Source organism: Hypanus sabinus, chromosome 20 (genome assembly GCF_030144855.1).
Source record: "Hypanus sabinus isolate sHypSab1 chromosome 20, sHypSab1.hap1, whole genome shotgun sequence".
In the NCBI taxonomy this organism is placed as follows: Eukaryota; Metazoa; Chordata; class Chondrichthyes; order Myliobatiformes; family Dasyatidae; genus Hypanus; species Hypanus sabinus.
The window spans coordinates 56,776,028-56,796,820 of NC_082725.1; the positions used below are offsets into that span (position 1 = coordinate 56,776,028).

The 20,793-nt window shown below is 40.5% G+C and overlaps 1 protein-coding gene across 3 annotated transcripts in view; it reads left to right on the plus strand.

Annotated features, from left to right (window-relative positions):
* ranbp9 (RAN binding protein 9) overlaps positions 1–20,793 on the plus strand; it is a 77,325-nt gene that overhangs the window by 21,830 nt on the left and 34,702 nt on the right. For all 3 annotated transcript variants that reach the window (XM_059945556.1, XM_059945553.1, XM_059945554.1), the window contains exons 4-5: positions 9,149–9,316; positions 19,597–19,619. In XM_059945556.1, coding sequence (XP_059801539.1) covers positions 9,149–9,316; positions 19,597–19,619 — 191 coding nt within the window. The remainder of the gene's footprint in view (positions 1–9,148; positions 9,317–19,596; positions 19,620–20,793) is intronic.

Sequence of the window (20,793 nt, forward strand, 5' to 3'; positions counted from 1 at the left end):
AATTACAGTCTGGTTGAGTGTAACATAAATATCAATGGACTTCAGAAATAATTTTTCCCACTGACAAGTTTGTTTGTGTGTGGCTGGTGGGCAGAGTTCAGGTCCACAAAAGTGGCAGGTTGTATACAATTTGAATTGGTACCTGGAAGTAAAGTGGCTGTTGTAGATATAGTAGGCTGTGTGCAGTGCAGTTCTGAAGTACCTGGTAGTTATTAATCAATCAATCAATCAATTAATTAATTAATTACCTCGCTGAGGCCAAATGGCAGCTCTCTGAAACCTCCTCTTACTTACCCATGGAACATGACCCTACCAAAAAACATCAAACCATTGTCTCCTGTACCATCACTGCCCTTATCAACTCCGGTGATCTCCCATCCTCAGCCAAAAAACTCATAGTTCCCACACCCCGCACTGCTCGGTTTTACCTCCTCCCCAAGATTCATAAGCCTGACTGTCCTGGTAGGCCCATAGTTCCGGCCTGCTCCTGCCCCACTGAACTTGTATCTGCCTACCTGGACTCCACTTTGTCACCCATAGTTCAGTTGCTCCCTACCTACATCCGGGATGCATCCCATGCCCTCCACCTCTTCAATAACTTCCAGTTCCCTGGTCCCAATGGATGTCCAATCCTTATACGCTTCAATTCCCCATCACGAAGGCCTCAAAGCCCTCCGCTACTTTCTTGACAATAGACCTCACCAGTTCCCCAACACCACCACACTCCTCTGGTTGGCGGAACTGGTACTCACACTTAATAACTTCTCTTTTGGCTCTTCCCACTTTCTTTAGACCAAGGGTGTAGCCATGGGCATTCGCATGGGCCCCAGGCTATGCCTGCCTCTTCGTTGGTTATGTGGGACAGTCTGTGCTCCAAATCAATACTGGTACTGCTCCCCAACTTTTCCTTCGCTACATTGATGACTACATTGGTGCTGGTTCCTGCACCCATGCTGAGCTCGTCAATTTCATCGACTTTGCCCCATCCTCCCGTCACCACAACAGGGACAGTGTTCCCCTTGTCGGGAACAAGGGGAACACTCCACCAGCCTCCAGAACCAGCATATTATGCTCCGCAACTTCCGCCACCTTCAACAGGACCCCACCACTAATGACATCTTTCACTGTCTACCCCTCTCTGCTTTTCGCAGGGATTGTTCCCTCCGCGACTGCTTGGTCCATACGTCCCTCCCCACAGATCTCCCACCTGGTACTTATCCCTGTAAGCGCAAGTGCTACACCTGTCCCTACACCTCCTCTCTTACCACCATTCAGGGCCCCAAACAGTCCTTCCAGGTGAGGCAACACTTCACTTGTGAGTCCGGGGGTAATCTATTGCATCCGGTGCTCTACATTGGCGAGACCCAACGCAGATTGGGGGACCGCTTTGTCGAGCACCTCCGCTCCTTCTGCAACAACAGACAGGATCTCCCGGTTGCCACCCACTTCAACTCTGCTTCACATTCCCATTCGGATATCTCCATACATGGCCTCCTCTACTGCCATGATGAGGCCAAACTCAGGTTGGAGGAGCAACACCTCATATACCGGCTGGGTAGTCTCCAGCCTCTTGGTATGAACATCGAATTCTCCAACTTCCGGTAATTCCGTCCCTTTTCCTTCCCCATCCCACTTTCACTGTGTCTCCTCTTCTAGCTGCCTATCACCCCTCTCATGATTCTGCCTCCTTCTACTACCCATAGTGCTTTCCCCTTAGATTCCTTCTTCATCTCTCCCGCCTATCCCCTCCCTGGTTCCCTTCCCCCACCCCTTGATCTTTCCTCTGATTGGTTTTCCATCCTCCCCTCACCTTCTTTATGGGGCCCCTGCCCCCTCCTTCATCAATCCTGATGAAGGGTCTCAGCCCGAAACGTTGACTGCTCATTTCAACGGATGCTGCCTGACCTGCTGAGTTCATCCAGCTTGTCTGTATGTGTTGATTTGACCACAGCATCTGCAGTATACTTTGTGTTTATCTGGTAATTATTCCTTTCAGCTTTTATTCTGGTCAACTGGGGTGCATTAAGACCAGTACATTTTGGCCCAAATAAAGCAGTTAACCCAATTAGCTGAAGTTTTATAGAAATAGTTAAAAAGATAAACCTGCAGTTTAATGAAGTAACAGTGTATTTAAATGAAGTACAGAACAAGTTAGAACATTACCAGTACTACTACAGTACTATAAAACTGCAATTCTTAATAGATCAGAGGAAGTCAACTAATGTACACTAATGTGTTCTTTTGACTCTAAATGAACAAAATCAGATAATGGACTGCTTTCACTGCCTTCCTCTGTGCAGTAGTGTCATAATCCAACAATAAATAAGTATTAGGCAGATGGTTTTTAATTTTGGCTAGTGTCAACTCTTTTCATGTCGTCTTGGTCTGCTTTTCTTAAAAGTCAAGTTTAAAAAAAAGATCAAAAGTCATTGCTTTTTGAATCAGCATCTATTGGCCCAAATGGATAACTTAACACAAGCACAGGCAAGTGATGCTACTTTAAAAACTGTTTGCTTAAGCACATTGTTTAGAAACTATTCAGCAACTATTCTCCTGTCTCAATTAAGTGACAGTGTCAAAAATAAACAGAGAATCCCTGCTATTTTCTCAATTGTTTTTTCTTTAAGAGTTGTCTCAAATAAGTGGCTTTCTCAATGAACCAATGGCCTAATTAACTCAATTTCACTATATTAATTATTTATGTTTAAATCTGTGTGTCATTTGAGATGTTTACAATTGATTTATAAAAACTTGCCTTGGATGTGATCTTTGCATGTTATTTCTGTAACCTTGTGGATTTTTCTCACATCCTGGAAATGTGCAAATTGAAAGGCAATTATCTACTGTAAGACCATAAGATATAGAAGCAGAAGTAGATTAATTCACCCCATTGAGTTTGCTCCATCATTCAATCATGGGCTGATCCAATTCTTCCAGTCATCCCACTCCTCTCTCCATACCCTTTGATGCCCTGGCTAATCAAGAACTATCTCTGCCTTAAATACACCCAATGACTTGGCGTCCACAGCTGCTCATGGCAACAGATTCCACAGATTTACCAACCTCTGACTAAGGTAATTTCTCCATGTCTGTTCCAAATGGGCATCCTTCAATCCTTGAAGTTGTGCCCTCTTGACCAGCAGCAGTTTGCCTACAAGGTCAGTAGATTAATTGAAAAATGCCATTTCTATTGCCCTTCACATATCTTGGAATACTTGGAGCAAAAAGGCATATACTTCAGGATGCTTTTCATTGATTATAACTAGGCCTTCAACACTATACTACTGAACAATCTGTCAATTCCACAATCTAGGTCTCAGCACATCAACCTGTAATCGGATTCACCAGACAGTGAAACTAGGTAAGTACGCACCTCCACCTCCACCCCCACACAGCCCTGAACACTGAGCTCACTTCTGTGCTCCCTCTTCACCTATGGCTGCACTCCTGCTCATGCTACAAATTAATCATCAAATTTACAGATGACGCGACTGTGATTGGCTTAATCGCAAACTATAATGAGTCTGCATATAGAGAGGAAGTGCTGGAACTGTCTGATAGGTTGCAGTTCCTGCACTGATCTCTCAACATTAAGAAAAAAGAAATAATCTACTTCAGGAAGGCAAGAGGTCCCAAGCAAGCCCCACTATTTGTTAAATGGTGCGGTAGTGGGTCTTCAGTTTCAGGTTTTTGTGGATGAACATCACGGAGAAGCTCTCTTGGTCCTTCAATGCAACCTTGACAGTAAAGAAGACATAGCAGCAACAATACTATCTGAGGTGCTAAAGGAGAGCTAATCTGCCCCAGAAGTTGCTGGCCAACTTTTATCACTTTATATAATGACTGTTGCCTAGTGCTGTAGAACATGGACTGCAATCATGGAGGAACAGGCCCTTTGGCCAGTAATGTTGTTCTGAACTAATTAAATTAGAAAAAAATACTCACATTAACTAATCTCTTCTGTCTTCAATCTGTGTTAAGGAGGCCAATATCATCTGAGTATGAGAAAGGCAAGTTAACATGCCTTAATGATAACAGCACGGTGGCTCTGACATCTGCCATTCTGAAGTGCTTAGAGGGTGGTCATGGTAATCATTAACTCTGGAATCCCAGATACCCTCAACCCACTGCAATTTGCCTACGGCTGAAACATGCCATTTCTCTGGCCCTACACTACATCTGGAGCATCTGGACAGTACAGGTGCCTATGTTAGATTATTTTTCATTAATTATAGCTCTGTCTTCAGTGCTATAATTCCAAGCAAACACCTTTGGACTCAGTTCCATTTGCAACTGGATCCTTGCCTTCCTCATCAACAGGCTGCCATTAGTAAATCTAGGTAGCAATACCTCTGTCACGATTATCCTGATCACTGGTGCCCCGCTAGGTTGCATTCCACCTGACCACTCCCCAATACACTTGTGACTGTGCGGCTAGATTCTGCTCTAACTCCATCTACAAGATTACAGCAAAGTGTACTGTATCTCATGGCATCAAGACAACAGATTTTCCCTCAATGTTAGCAAAATGAGAGCTGGTCATTGGCTTCAGGATGGGTGGCCGTGCACATAGTCCTATTTGCATCAACAATGAGGTTGAGAAGTTTTAGAGCTTCAAGTTCCAATAATCCAAGGAATGGAACATCACTAATGGCTTGTTCTAGTCCAACTATGTTGGCACTATACCCAAGAAAGCTCACCAAAGCCTCTACTTCCTCAGGAGGCAGAAGGAATTTGGCATGTATCATTTGACCCTCACCAATTTTTATCAATGCACCATAGAATGCATCCTATCTAGATCATAGCGGCTTGGTATAGCAACTGATCTACCTGTGACTGCAAGAAAGTGGAGAGTTGTGGACACAGCACATAATAGAAACCAGCCTCCCTCCATGAACTCTGTCAACACTGCTCACTGCCTTGGTAAAACAAGCAGCATAATCAAAGACCACATCCCAAGATAAAGGCCTGAAAGCACACACCACCAGGCTCAAGGACAGCTTCTATCCTGCTGTTATAAGACTATTGAATGGTACCCTGGTGCTTTGAAATGGACACAGGACCTCGATCTGTATTGTTATGATTATGACCTTGCACCTTATTGTCTACCTGAAGTGCACTTTTCTCTCTACCTGTAGCACTTAATTCTGTGTCCTTTGCCGTTTTGCTTTGTTCTGTCTCAAAGCACTGTTGCTGTGAACTGGTTAGTATGAATGGTATGCAAGACAAGTTTTGTTTTATTTATTGCTATCACGTGTGAAGTACAACAATTTATACCACATTTTTACCACATATCTATTTGCATTGTCACTTTCAGGAGGCTATGAACTTGGATTCTAAGATCACTGTACATCATGCTGTTAAGGTCTTGCGATTAATTGTATATTTTCCCTTTCATTTGATTTCTCAAAGTGCATCATCTCTGGCAGGCCATCTCATGGGACAAGTGTAAATTTCAAACTAAACAAATCAATGAAGGATTCTTGACAGTTGTGGCAGGACTTGACTGCTATCACCTCTCGTAATGTGAAATCAAGCAACAAAGATGATAACAGTTCTTTGCTTCCAAATGAACTCAGTGCCTTCTGTGCTCACTTTGACCATCTAAAATGGAGGAACCATCATGAATTCTCACAGCCCCTGATGATCCCTTGGAGGTTTAACCCATGAAAAGATGGGGTACCTAGTTAAGTACTAAAGACTTTGTTGATCAACTGTCTGGAATATTCACTGAGACCTTTAATCTTTCACTTTGGCAGTCTAAGCGAACAGGCTTCTTAGGCTTCTAAGAGCGTAGTAACCCGTTGTCCAGTAGCGCTTACATCCACAGTGATCAAGTGTTTTGAGAGGTTAATGATGAAACGTATCAATTCCTGCCTGAGAAACAACTTGGATCTGCTCAATTTGCCCACCGGAGCAGCAAGTCCACAACAGATGCCATCTTATTGGCTATTCACTCAAACATGGAACACCTGGATAGCAAAGGTGCATACATCAAGATGCCCTTTATTGACTACAGCTCGGTATTTAGTGTTGTCATCTCCTCAAGAATTAACCCAAAGCTTCAAGACCTTATCCTCAATACCTCCTTGTGCAATTGTATCCACCATTTCCTCCAGTCTGTTCAAATTGGCAGCAACATCTCCTCCACAGTCTCCATAGTACAGGTGCACCATAAAAGGCTGTGTGCTTAGTCCCCTGGTCATCTTGCTTTGCATTTATGACAGTGTGGCTAAGCACTGCTCCAATGCCATATTCAAGCTTGCTGACGACGCTGTTGTAGGTCGAATCAAAGGTTGTGAGAAATCAGCATACAGGAGAGAGACTGAAAATCTGGCTGTCTGGTGCCACAACAACAACCTCTTACTCACTGTCAGCAAGACCAAGGAGTTGATTATTGATTTCAGAGGAGGAAACCAGAAGTCCATGAGCCAGATCTCATTAGGGGAATCAAGTGGAGAGGGTCAGCAACTTCCTCAGTATTATCATTTTGGAGGAACTGTTTTGAACCAAGCACTAAATGCAATTACAGAGAAAACTTGGAAACACTTCTGCTTCCTAAAGAGGTTGCAAAGAGTCAATAACTAAAACTTTGACAAAGTTTTATGGATGTGTAGTGGGGACTGGCAGCAACATAGCCTAGTATGGAAACACCAAAGCCCTTGAACGGAAAATTCTACAAAAAATAATGGATACAGCCCAGTCCATCACTGGTAAAGTCCTCCCCACCATTGAGCTCATCTGCTTGGAGTGTTGTTGCAGGAAGGCTGCATCCATCATCAGGGATCCCCACTGCCCAGGTCATGCTGTCTTACTACTGACATCAGGAAGAAGGTACCGGAACCTCAGCACTTACACCACCAGATTAAAGAGCAGTTATTACCCCTCAACCATCAGACTCTTGGACTAAACAGGATAACTTCACTTGCCCCATTTTTGAACTGTTACCACTAATCAATGGACTTGCTTTCAAGGACTCTTTATCTCATGCTTTTGATATTTTTTGTTTATTTATTATTATGTATTTATTTTTGTATTTGCAGTTTGTTGTCTCTTGCACTCTGGTTGGTGCGGTCTTCCATTGATTATATTATGGACTTTGAATTGTGCTTTCCCTTGCATTTAATTTTCCCAAGTGCAACACCTTACACTAGCTCACAATAATCTCCATCTCCCACTTTCCCACCTATATCTTTAATTGGTTTGTTCTGCTGTATTCTTTCACAGCTTTCTTCACTGTCTACAACTCTAATCTTTGTCATCTACAAACTTACTAACCCAGTCATCTACTTTATTGATCCAAGTAATTTATATGTTCATATATCACAAACAGGGCTCAGTACTAATTCCTGTGGACTATCACTGGTAATGCCAATGCAGGTCAATTCTAAATCCAAACTACCAAGTCACTGTGGATCTTGTGCATCCTAATCAGTCTACCATGAAGGACCTTGTAACATGCCTTGTATTTAAGGGGATGACTTTGTTTTTCATTTTAGTTGTTAACTTTTCTGTAAAATTGACTGAGGATGTGAGGAGTTGAGCTGACTGAGTCTGAATTTTAATTTTGCAGTTGGTATTGTTGGTAAAATAAACTGATTTGTAGAAGAAATCAGTAGATTTGTTAGAATATCTATAGAAGAAATCATAAATCAATTATAAAATTAAAACTGATTCATAGAAGAGCCTATGAATGGAACATTGAACGCCTTACTGTGTTGATCTGTGATAAGACAAAGTGCATTTAAACAAAGTACTTTACTTGCCTGAAGCTGCCAAAAGGAAATTGTATCTCCAGTATTTTTGAAACCCTCTGAAGTTAATGATCTGTTTATTGGTGTGATTTTTCTGCTGCTTTTATCACCCTCAATATCTGTTTGTATGACCCTTTGAGAAGTAACTTTAGTCCTTGCTCATTCTGTAAACTAAAGCAACAATGCTCGACCATTAGGCTCTATGAGACAACCTGTAGCTAGTGAAGTGATGACCCCTTCCTGTTGGACTGTTATTAACCTCTGTTTACTAGAGCTCTGTTTAGCTCTGTTTACCACATCCTGCTTGTGGACACCCTGTGCAATACCACCATCATTTCTTATCTGGATGGTGTGAATGTGCACCCATTACTGTATAATATGGTAATTGCTCTATCATCTTCTGTGTAAACTTGGAAACATTGTAATCTTTGACTTGTAAATCTTATACATCTTACTTTAAAGGTAACTTACATTTTATTCTCTTTTAATATTTGTATATCTGTGCACTTGTAATGCTACTGGGATACTGTAATTTCCTTTGGGATCAATGAAGTATTTATCTAATGCTAATGCCAAAGCATCCTCTAAAATGCATTCCTCTTCAGGGGTACAGGCTAAACGTCGAGAATTTTGTTCTGAGATTCATGCACTTTGAGTTCCATTGTGAGCATTGGGACCAACCTTCTGTGTTAGTGCTGGCCTTGGGTCTAGTTTGGCTGTCTTTGAATCAAGTGGTGGTGTTAGTATAAGCTGGTCATGGACAGGCAGTATTACATGTTTGAGGCACACAGACAGTTAAGCAACACACACTACACCAAACTGACAGAACCTATGTACAGTGAAACATGAAGAAAATAAGAACATTTTGGAAGACCTGAGGAGGAGGTCTACATATCTCAACGAGAAACAAGTTGAGTACCTGACAGGGACCTTCCAATCTATTATTGTTGGCTGTGCAGTGGGGTGACCCAGTCATGCACGGGCTTCCAGGCTACCAGATTAGCAAAGTTATGTATTGAATTAAACTTCGTACAGCATAGCAGCCCCATTCAAGTGAATAGGAGAATTTGGTTGACAAGAAAATGGTTGGTTTTCAATGCTTGTTATTGATTTTACTCTCTGTTCTGATCTTCATGTACAATGAATGATCAGTTTTGTAGCAGTTGTGTGCTAGCAAGATTATCAGTTTAGGATGAGGAGAGAGAAAAATGGAAAAGTCTTCAAAAAAATTAACAGAACTAGCATCACATTTAGTGGGTTGTATAACCAATGTACCACTAGTTATTTTATTAATTTCAAATCTTATAGAACTGTTCTAAAATGTTTTGTGAATATTCTTGCTCAATAATATAGAGGAAATATTTTTTTATTAATAGTTTTTTTTCCTATTTTAGGCTGGGATAAACATTCATATGGATACCATGGAGATGATGGCCATTCATTCTGTTCTTCTGGGACAGGACAGCCCTATGGACCAACCTTTACAACTGGGGATGTAATTGGATGCTGTGTAAACATGATCAATAATACATGTTTCTACACAAAGAATGGTCACAGTTTAGGTAAGACTTGACAGGACTGAACTGACCAATGCCATATGATTGAAGATTGGAGAGTGGCTAATGTTGTCCCACTTTTCAAGAAGGGAGGGAAGGAGAAAACGGAGAACTATCGCCCTGTTAGCCTAACGTCAGTTGTGGGGAAGATGCTTGAGTCCATTATTAAGGACGAAATAGTGGCACATCTAGATGGCAGAAATAGGATTAGGCCGAGCCAGCATGGATTTACCAAGGGCAAATCATGCTTGACTAATCTGTTGGAGTTTTTTGAGGGTGTAACAAGGATGTTAGATGAGGGTAAGCCAGTGGATGTTGTGTACCTAGATTTTCAGAAGGCATTCGATAAGGTGCCACATAGGAGATTGGTGAGTAAAATCAGAGCTCATGGCATTGGGGGCAGGGTTTCAACATGGATAGAAAACTGGTTGGCAGATAGAAAGCAAAGGGTAGCAGTGAATGGGTGTTTCTCGGACTGGCTGGAGGTGACTAGTGGGGTACCACAGGGCTCTGTATTGGGACCACAGCTCTTTACGATTAATGTCAATGATTTAGATGAGGGCATTGAAAACTATATCAGCAAGTTTTCTGACGATACTAAACTGGGTGGCATTGTGACATGCGAAGAGGATGCTAGGAGAATACAGGGAGATTTGGATAGGCTGAGTGAGTGGGCAGATACTTGGCAGATGTCATTCAATGTGAATAAATGTGAAGTTATCCACTTTGGAATGCAGGAACAAGAGGGCAGAGTATTGTCTGAACGGTGTCGAGTTAGGTAAGGGAGAAATGCAAAGAGACCTAGGAGTCCTAGTTCACCAGTCAATGAATGTGAATGAGCAAGTGCAACAGGCAGTAAAGAGGGCAAATGGAATGTTGGCCTTTGTTACAAGGGGAATTGAATACAAGAACAAGGATGTCCTTTTGCATTGGTACAGGGCCCTGGTGAGACCACACCTGGAATATTGTGTACAGTTTTGGTCTCCAGGTTTAAGGAAGGACATTCTGGCAATTGAGGAAGTGCAGCATAGATTCACTAGGTTGATTCCTGGGATGGCAGGGCTGTCTTACGCAGAGAGATTGGAGAGATTGGGCTTGTACACGCTGGAATTGAGGAGATTGAGAGGGGATCTGATTGAAACGTTTAAGATAATTAAAGGATTTGATAGGATTGAGGCAGGAAATATGTTCCAGATGTTGGGAGAGTCCAGTACCAGAGGGCATGGATTGAGAATAAGAGGTTGGTTATTTAAAACAGAGTTGAGGAAGAGCTTCTTCTCCCAGAGAGTTGTGGAGGTGTGGAATGCACTGCCTCGGAAGATGGTGGAGGCCAATTCTCTGGATGCTTTCAAGAAGGAGCTGGATAGATATCTGATGGATAGGGGAATCAAGGGATATGGGGACAAGGCAGGGACTGGGTATTGATAGTGAATGATCAGCCATGATCTCAGAATGGCGGTGCAGACTCGAGGGGCCGAATGGTCTACTTCTGCACCTATTGTCTATTGTCTATATGATTAATATTTGTATTGTACTTGGAGTTGAAATTATTTTTATTCAGTGAGCAGTGACAATAATATTTTAAGTGACAAGCTAGAGAAGAAAATTTAGTCTAATGACACAGAACTGACTAGAGAGGTTCCTTAGTTGGAATCTTTTGGCTATCTTTCTACAAGTCAATTCTGGATTAAGCAGATTTGATTCATTTGTGTATGATATAACTTTATTATTAATATCACTGCTGCCTAATGTGAGCTGACATTTACTTTCCAATTGCTGTAACTCCACTTTTAGTCAGGTTGATTTTAATATTCACTTTCTTTTGTGAGAAACTAAGGCTCTTGATAGTTAAGAACTTTGTAAATGTTTTTTCCTCAAACAGTGGAAGCAGTTGTCTTGTGATATTGAACATCATACCTGGCTGTCAGTGGCACTTCTTTGAATGCTGATTACTTGAATGTCTTTAATTATTCAACTGAGTTTGGAGAAGCACCTTCAATCAGTTAGGGGTTGTCTGCTGAAAGATGAGTTTGCTACTTGAGTTACCTTGCTTCATGCTTTGGATGTGTTGCCTTGATTGAGAGGTGTAATGCAGTATACCAGAAACCTGGCACAAACTCCTGCCTTACCCATAGCTGTGCAATGCAGTGCCCAGAAGCCCACAAAGATTCCCTTTTAAAGTTGGGATGAGCTGTGCAGCTGTTGATTAGCTGAGATGTAGAGCCAATGCAAGCCATCATCAGTGACTGGGAATTTCGTTGCAGCGTTTACAGATTGCCCAGATGCTTAATTCTTTTTCATCGGCCCCTGTTGGATGCAATGGAAACTGCTGTTCCTTTTCCCCAGCTCTGAAATGTGTCCATGGCTACAGGCTGAGGTGGAGGAAAGGGAGATTGGCAGCTGTTGTTCCAGGGAATAATGCAGGAAATCTTTAGTTCCAGATGGCGTGTTAAGATACAGAATTTCCACCAGCAGTGACCGCATATTCACCTTGTTGGCTTGGATGGAGTTTGAGCCTTGAATCCCGTTTCTCACCACTGCCTGACCAACATCAGTCCCTCCACACAGCCAAGGGGAGATTCATGTCCAGAGTTTAGGGATTTACACCAGTTTGCTGCAGTATATACCTCTGATTGTGCTTTGCTATTCACCATGTTTGTGGCTGATCTGCTTCGATGATAGTTTCTTGAACTATCTCTGAAACCTTGCTCCCCTTATTATCCATAAGTCTGTCAATCACTGCTTTGAATGAGCCCAATGATTGCCTCTCCCCCTATGGCTCTTTGGGAATAGAGGGTTCCAAAAATTCACCAGTTGTATGAAGGAATTTCCCCTTAACTTGGTCCCAAATGGCTCAACTCCTACTGATTGTCAAACCTATCAATACCTGGAAACATTTGAAGATTTAGTGGGATCTCCTTTCGTTATTTCATGAGCCTGCACTATGCAATTTCTCCTCCATGGAAGACATGTCATCCTCAGAATTAATCTTGTGAATCTTAACTGCATTTCCTCTGGCAAATGTTTATAGATGAACCAAAACTGTACACTCTACTCGCGTGTGGTCTTGTCAAGGCTGATATTATGGCATGTTATGTTTACTCTTGTACTCAGTTCCCCTCACAACGAAGGCCAAACGGCACTTTTCTTTAATCATGTGTATTAGCTTTGAGTAATTTCTGTCCAAGGGCATCTACATCATTTTTATAGTAGCATTGTCCAATCTCTCAATAAAAGGAAAAACATTTTCCAAAAAAGATAGAAAAGCTGTGGATAAATTTATTATTGTGCACTTATAGAGCACCTGTTTTGTTCTTAACCATTCAACTTGTGTGTATCACAAAGAAGCCTCTGTATCTTCCTGCCTTGTCACAATCCCTATTGCTTATTGTTATCAGTGGACTTGGAAATAGGAAATTTAGTCCTCTTCACTGTACTGTTATACATCCACCCTGTCATACCTTACCAGGTGTAGCTTGCCAGCCTCAGATCAACTTATTCCCAATTTTCTTTCTTTTTACATCTGAGAGCTCTCCTGCAATGGCTTCTGTGCCAAGCTTGGGCTTTACCTCCTCTTCTAGGCCTGGAATTGCTTTTCAGCTGCAGTGACACATCTATCACTTATTTTGCTTTGAGGCCTTGTAAACTGATCTGGATACAGTTTACACTGTTAAACTGAGCAATGACAGGTTTCAAGGCAACCCTAGAAGCTTATAAATACTTTTAATACCAGTTCTGAACCTTATGTTTATGGCTGGGTTTGTGCTGAGCAGCCAGGCTGTTGCTGTGATAAACTTAAGGCTATTGTATTACAGGAGTCAACAACTGCAATAGATTGTATCTTGGAGATCAATCTCAAACTGCTTAGAATCTGTGCTTATGATTTTAATTTGACTTTGGCATCCTGTGGAAACTGATCAGAAATTTCCTTCATTTATACTTAGGGAAAATGATGTAGTTGTTATCAGATACAGTCTCCATTTGCTAGTCAGATTCCATTCCTGATATTGGAAGCTGTTCACCTTTGATTTGGCTTTGATAATGAGGTTTTGACTACTTTGCCACAACAAACTATTTCCACTTTGCGGCAGGTCAATACAGCATCTGGCCCAGCTTTTGAAACTCGGTCAAATCTTTGTTACCTCTAAACCTCTTGATCAAATCTGTACTCTCCTCCTTGCTCTGCCTTCCATAGAAAAAGGATACTGGTTAATTGGGACACATCAGGACCAATACATTTTAGCCCAAATAAAAGGCTGCCTCAGCTGAAGTTTCATGGAAGTACTTAAAAAGGAATAAAATACTGTTTAACTGAGTACCAAATTATTTATATATTGGAATGCTGCCAATACTACCACAGTACTATAAAACAGTATTAGTTTCTAATAGTCATCAACAGAGGAATTCATCCAGTGTAAGCTGCAGTATTTGACTGTAAATGAAAATCAGTGCCAACACCTTCCTGCCCGAAGTATTTTAAGTCCAAAAAACCCCCAAAATGATCAAAAATCACTGCTTTTTGAATTGATGTCCATTGGTCCAAATGGATAACATAACACAAGCACACGCATCTAATGCTATTTGAAAACTCTTTGCTCTAAGCACAGTGCAGTGTCTAACAGCCACACAGGTACATGCGACTGGCACTAGTTAAAAACTTTGGCAACAATCTCCTGTCCTAATTAAGTGACATGGTGTCCCAAATAAAGAGAATCCTGGCTATTTTCCCGATTAGTGCGTGTTCTTTAAGAGTTGTCCCAAATAAGCATTTGCCTTATTAACCAATGATCCAATTAATCAGAGTCCACTGAATTTGAAGGTTGCTTGGCTGTGACATAACTCTTAATGAGTCCCATTCAGCCATCATCCCAGTGTGTACTGACCATGCTTACGTTAACTCTAAATTAAGCAATTTTCATATGATATTGTAGTGTTCTCGCACAGGTGTAAAAGAACTCTGAACTAAGCACCAGTCAATGAGGCGATCCCAGTAAGATTACTGTTTACCGTTTACTGTTCACTCTTCCACATTAACGTATGGTGAAAACTGTTGATAAAACAATACAAAATATATACAGTGTTTGTTTCCTTCTTGACATCACATTTACATCATAAATACTTGCAAAAGTAAAACTACAACAACTATATTACATTAAAGTGCAACATACAGTCAGAATCTACCTACGCCATCGACTGGCTTTAAATACACTTCAACACAAACTATCCGCAACTCTTTAAATAACAAAAAGCATAAACTTATCAACCGTCATTACTTTTAACAGAATCAGCATTAACATTTTTAATTCAACATATCGATTATCTTATGAACTTATGGCGTTGCTTCTCTGATGTTTCTAGTGCGTAGAAAGAAAACTTTTCTCGCGTTGATCCTGCACACACATAAGCCCCCTCCTTCCCGTTTCTCCAAGCTCTTCCCACAAGACAGGGTGAAACCGGGTGTGATGTCATCGCATGCCGCGATATATCACAGACACCGAATTTACTTTAAACAACCTTAACTTTAACTAGAAAACGATTACAAACGAATTACTAAAGCGAAAATATAATAAACTAAACAAATGCCTTAAAGGCAACACAGATATCCTCATCCTTATTATCACTCCATCCATTATTTTGTCATCTTCTCATCTCTAATTACTTCCAGTTATAAACCTTTAGATTCTGTAGATCTGTCCACTTGAGTATTTCTGAATGTATTGCTCCAGTGTAGGTTGCTGTCTCCAGGTGTTAAGATTGTAAGTTCTGGAATTTCCTTCTAATCTAATCATTTCAAGCTTCATTTCAAGATGCTTGTTAAAATTTAAGATTTTGGGCATCTACTCAATATCTTGTTGAGTGTCAAATTGTGCTGAACCTTGATTTGAAACTGAGATTAATCTTATAGGCTGTTTTCATTCATATTGCTGAGAAGTATTATTATACAGGGTGGAAGCAGGCTCTCCTTCATGCCTGGTTTTGTAAGGGACTTTAGTCTTTGTGCTTTAAATAATGGTGTAACTTCTTTGATCTTGGGTCTAGTAACTGTCTTCTTGACTCAAAGAAAGGAAATAGTTTTGATCATTTGCTGTTTTGGCAATGCACTTGCCTGATGCGGTTGCAAGAAATGCAAGATCTGATAAGCGTTGCTCTATAACTATGACTCATAGCCTTGATCTATTGGTTTAAGTATTATTTTCTTCCTTTATTTCTAATTGCTCATGCATTGTTTCTTGAAAATACTGGTGGAATGCACATTGATCCATGGAGGAAGTGGCCCGTCCAGTTGATTCGATTTGTATTCACCTTGTATCTCATTAGACTAGAGGAAAACAATGTCTGAAATCTTTGTGGAGGCATAGTTTGCTACAAAGTGTTAGAGGATGATGGTTGCTTTCCGGTCTTGGAACAAGAATCACTTGTGCCTCAATTTTGGTTTGGGAGCAGAATTTTCAGTGAACCTCTTTATTGCTCATTTCCTTTCATTAATCCTTCCAGCATTTGCCTTTGCTGAATGTTAATCATCCCTTGCAGCACACCAAATACTTCAGCTGCTTGAGAAATTTATTTACTGTGCACATAGACTGAATCCAGATGGCATACTAAAAAAGTTTGTGGGCACATGGCATGCAGTGCTGCCCCTCCATTCTTACACCCCACTCAGAATAAAAAGGTACATTATTATCTTTACTGTCAAATGACGCGGTGAATTTTTTTTTACATCTCAGGCAGTGAGATGTTTACATAGGAAACATCTTACACTAGCTTGGCACCAGCTAGATGGTTGCAAGAATAAATGGTGTTAGATGATGTATTTTGAAATCCTCGCAGACTTGGTGTATACGTGAGTATTGGATAGTAAATGGTTGGGCTAGTTGGCAGTGGCATCGTTCAGCTTATTTATTCTTGTCATTTGTAGGTGAACACCTGGGCATACAGTGATGATAATAGTAAAGTTGTATGTAGTTTAGTGCCTCCATGAATATTTGTCACTTGTCTTTTCAAAAGATTAATTTTTGAACAGGCTTTCTAAAGTGCTTCATTTAGTTCAATCTGTTATACTTTAATGAGTATTCACAGTTTTTCCATAATAAGAAAAAGGGCTTATCTCTTTTCCTTAAAGCCCATAATTATTGTTACTAATTCATTAATCAATGATAATCTCTGCTAAAAATTACCCTGCCACATGAGAACAATTTTGGAGAATATTGCCAATTTGGGCACGTGCTCTCAAAGGTTTGTCACCCTAGTCCAAGATTTACTTCTCAGAAGGTCCAGAGATTAAAGATGTGGCCATGACCAAATTCACCCATCCTTTTAATGGAAAATATTGGATGTTATTAAGCATGATCTTTATTAATCTGTTTGAGGAGCCATGTCCAATCACTGAAAATTATCTTAAGAATGGAGACTTGGAGTCCTGGTGTTATGAGAATGTTCTTGAGTATCGAAAAACACAAATAATCTGATTTGTTTTTCTTTTTTAATAATTTTTTTTATTGAAATTCATCATCAAACATTTCCATAAGATGTATTTCAGACATTGTACCTATATATCATATAATTATATATCACAAATTTCCACAAAGTATTTATCTGAGGTACACCCTTATAGAAAAGAGTAGAAAGAAAAAACAAGCAAAAGGAAAGAACTATGTACAAGTAGGGAGTGATTTTTTTTTAACAATAGATTCGTTGATTTGTGAGAATAAAATCAGGCCTATGAGGCATTATGCAGTTTAAACCATTTTTCCCAGTATGAATCAAGTTGTTCCAAATTGAATAAAATTCTCTTACGTTTGATTGGATTTAATAGCCCATTGACATTAAAAGAAATGAATTTTACCTTGTCCTTAGCCATCTGTATTTATCTGTCAATGTATCATTGAAATTAGAATAAAACTTAATTGATCTACTCCCTGAACAAATAAGAACCAAGAATTGCAAATAATAACAAAAATGGCAACGAACGTGTGATTCCAAGGCTGAGGTCTCTAGTAAATGACCCTGCATTGAGCTAGAGGAAATGTCTAGCTCTGGGGGATAATCCCTCCTACTTGTGAGTTGAGGGCCCCCATTGCAGTATTCATAAAAGTCATTGAACAAATCCATTACACAGAAAAGATTTCTGTGTACTCCTATCTATCTACCTATCTATCTGTCTATCTATCTACACACACATTACATATATATATTCTCATTTTGGTGGGGAAAAAGGAGTAAGTGAACAAATGCTAAGTAATATAAAATCCACATTATAATAAGTATTTCTCGAGATAGGTATATCATGGTGTACTTTTGCTTCCGTTTAGCTTCTCAACATTTTTAAAGTTAACCAAACCTTATGGCTCTTCTGAAGAGGGTGAGGACTGTCTTTGGGAAACTCCCGGTCTCTTCCTGATATATTTCTCTCAGTCTCCTCCCGTCTCCTCCCTTCTCGATTCTCGCATTATTTCCCAAGCGGAGCGAGATAATTCCTCAGTCAGGCTTTCCTTTGTTTTGGTCTGGCCTTCATGTCTGTAGTCGCCTTTTCCACTGTCTGGTACAACCGTGTCCCATTGTCATAAAATACTCGAAGTTTAGCAGGGTACGGAGTTTGAAATTTAATCATTTTTTGCTTTAGTACTCGCTTTACTTCAGAGTATTCTTTGCGTTTCTGCAGGACCGTGGGGGGGTGGGGTAATCTTGGTCGAAATATATTAATTTATTGTCGAAAAACACTCTCTTCTTACCCCAGGCCCTTCGTAGAATCTCTGCCTTGGTGCTGTACAGAAGGAATTTAATTATTATTGAGCGTGGCTTTCTATCCTTGGTAGGTTTTGGGACTAACGCGCGGTGGGCTCTTTCGACTTCCAGCTTCATAGTCGAGGGAATATCCAGCGTGTCCCGCAGTAACTTTCCGACAAACTCCGTCATAGACGAGCCTTCCGCTCCTTTGGGAATGTTGTAGATTCTGATATTTTTCTGCCGTGATCTTCCCTCCAGGTCAAGCAGTTTACCTTCTTGGTGATGTGATATTTTTATTGTCTTACTCAGTATCAGTTCCACGTTCTGAATGTGATCTTCCACCTTCTCAATTCGGGTCTCTGCCACCGCTATTTTTTTGATTAACGCTGGCGAGCTCTGCCTTAATATCATGGAGCTGCTGCTTTATTTCTTTCTGGACCTCCATTATTTCTTTCAGGATTTCGAAGATATTCACCGCTTCATCTGAACGAGGCCCAGCAGCCGCCTCGCTAGCATGTGGTCGGGTAGGAGAGCCACTCACTGCACTCCTCTTGGCCGCAGGCTCCACAGTGTCGCTTTTTTTATTTCCATTCCTTTTCCCCATTCTTGCCCCTCTTTTCAGTTCAAATATTTTTCGGAAAATACTATATTTGATGGGATAACGGGGCTTAATACGCATATTTCCGGAGGAGCTAGTGACGTAAGCTGCCATTCTCGATGATGACGTCACCGGAACCATCCTGATTTGTTTTTCTATGCTCAGAGCTAATCTTCAAGCTACCTTCGCCACCCTCCCACCTTTTTATTCTAGCATCTTCCCCCTTCCTTTACAGTCCTGAAGAAGGATCTTGGCCTGAAGTGTCGACTGTTTATTCACTTCCGTAGATGCTACTTGACCTGCTTAGTTCTTCAAGCATTTTGTGTGTGTTGTTTTGATTTCCAGCATCTGCAGACTTGCTAGTCTTTCTGACTTGTTTAAGGTGGGTTGAAATTTCCGAACACTTCAAATGGGTTCAATTTAGTGAGAAATGAGATCCTGGGCTGCATACTTTTTAACTTGCAATGATCTAAAGTAATACTTTTTAAACAGTACCTGAAGTTTGTCCAAATCTCTCTTGATGGCAGCGCCGTATGAAATAGAGCAGAAGGTAGGTTTTCTAGTCCACCCCAAGTAATTTCTCCCATCCAATAAGGTCATGATCTGATTTTGATAGTTAGTCTGCTTTAACTGTTATTAATAACCTTTAGACAGTTTGTTAAGAACTCTCAGTATTGAATACTTTAGCTAGTTTTACACAGAATAGAGAATTCCAAAGATTGTTGGAGAAAAATAAAATTCCTTCATCAGTCTTTTCTCGTCAGGATTGAGAAAGGCTATTCCTTTTGTCCTCACTTATTTTTTTGCCAAATGTGTCTGTAAAATTAGTTTTGTTTAGTTTCATATCTGATCATATACAAGGCTGCATGTAGTCACCATGCAGAGATACTTCAAGTTACAAGAAAAGTATTAATATACAGAAAAGCTAGCTCTGTTTTCATTTGATATTTTCTCTTTACCACAGGTATTGCTTTCACAGATCTACCGGTAAGGCAATTACTTTTAATAATTTTCCTGAACTCTGTGTGTGTGTGTGTGTGTGGCGGGGGTCATGTGGTGGTGTAGGGGTGTTACAGCTTAAATTGTTTCAAATGCTTTCCATGTTTAAGTTGGCTCATTTCAATTTTGGGGTTCCCCATGGACAAAAATGACTGTCATTTGTGTTCAGCTATTCCATCTTGTTGAGAATAATGCACCAAATGTCAAGCATTACAACACTCAGGAAACCGCAGACCCAGTTTCATCCTGACAATCGATCAAATTAATTCTTCAGAATTAATTCTTCACAGCTTAAGTTTCATCATGAGGCCTTTGTCTATTCTTTAGGCACAATTGTTCTGACATCAAGTGAATAGTTCTGATCGATGGATCTTATGTCTTGTGGAATAAAGCAGGGGGGAACACAAGTTGCACTGGGGCTTAGTTGCTTATCATTTGAGTGCTTAACTGCCCTTTCAGGATATACATTTGATTGTTTTTAAATAGTTGAGCTTTCAGGAGTCTTTATCCATTTGTAATTGGACAATTACTGATTAGTTTGGGACATTTTAGAACTAAGCTCCTTATCTCACATCAACCGAATTAAGCAGTTCAATGACAGTCTTAACACAGACAGTAACCCAACATCCTGAGAGGAGGGTGATGTCTTCATTTACCAGCCACATACTTGACTTAAAAAAAACAGTTCAGAGTTTGGGTGTCGGCATATTTCCTCCTCCGCCTCCTTCCACCCCAAGGCCACTCTACATTCAATAATTGGGGTCATCATTGAATTGCCTTCAACTCTGTGAATGCTTAGGAAGCTTCACATCTTTCAGGCCTACTTGATTGGCACTGTATGCACCAAAATATTCATTCCTTTTGCCACAGTCTGTAGAGCATGCCATCCAAAGACCACAGTTACTAGTCTGGCTAATCAACTAGCAGTTTCCAAATTTGTGTACATCCACAACCAACAAGGGCAGCCAGTGGATAGGAATGCATTCATTTGATTCTCTCATCATGTAATACTTGGAATTTATTTTTGTTACTTCATGAAAACTTGGTTTGAATCCTGGAATTTCTTATTCGCAACTTTAGTGGTGTATCTTCATTAAAAAGACCTCAGTGGTTTAAGGTTGTGACTCTCCACACTTCAAGGGCGATACGTGCTAGCCGTGTG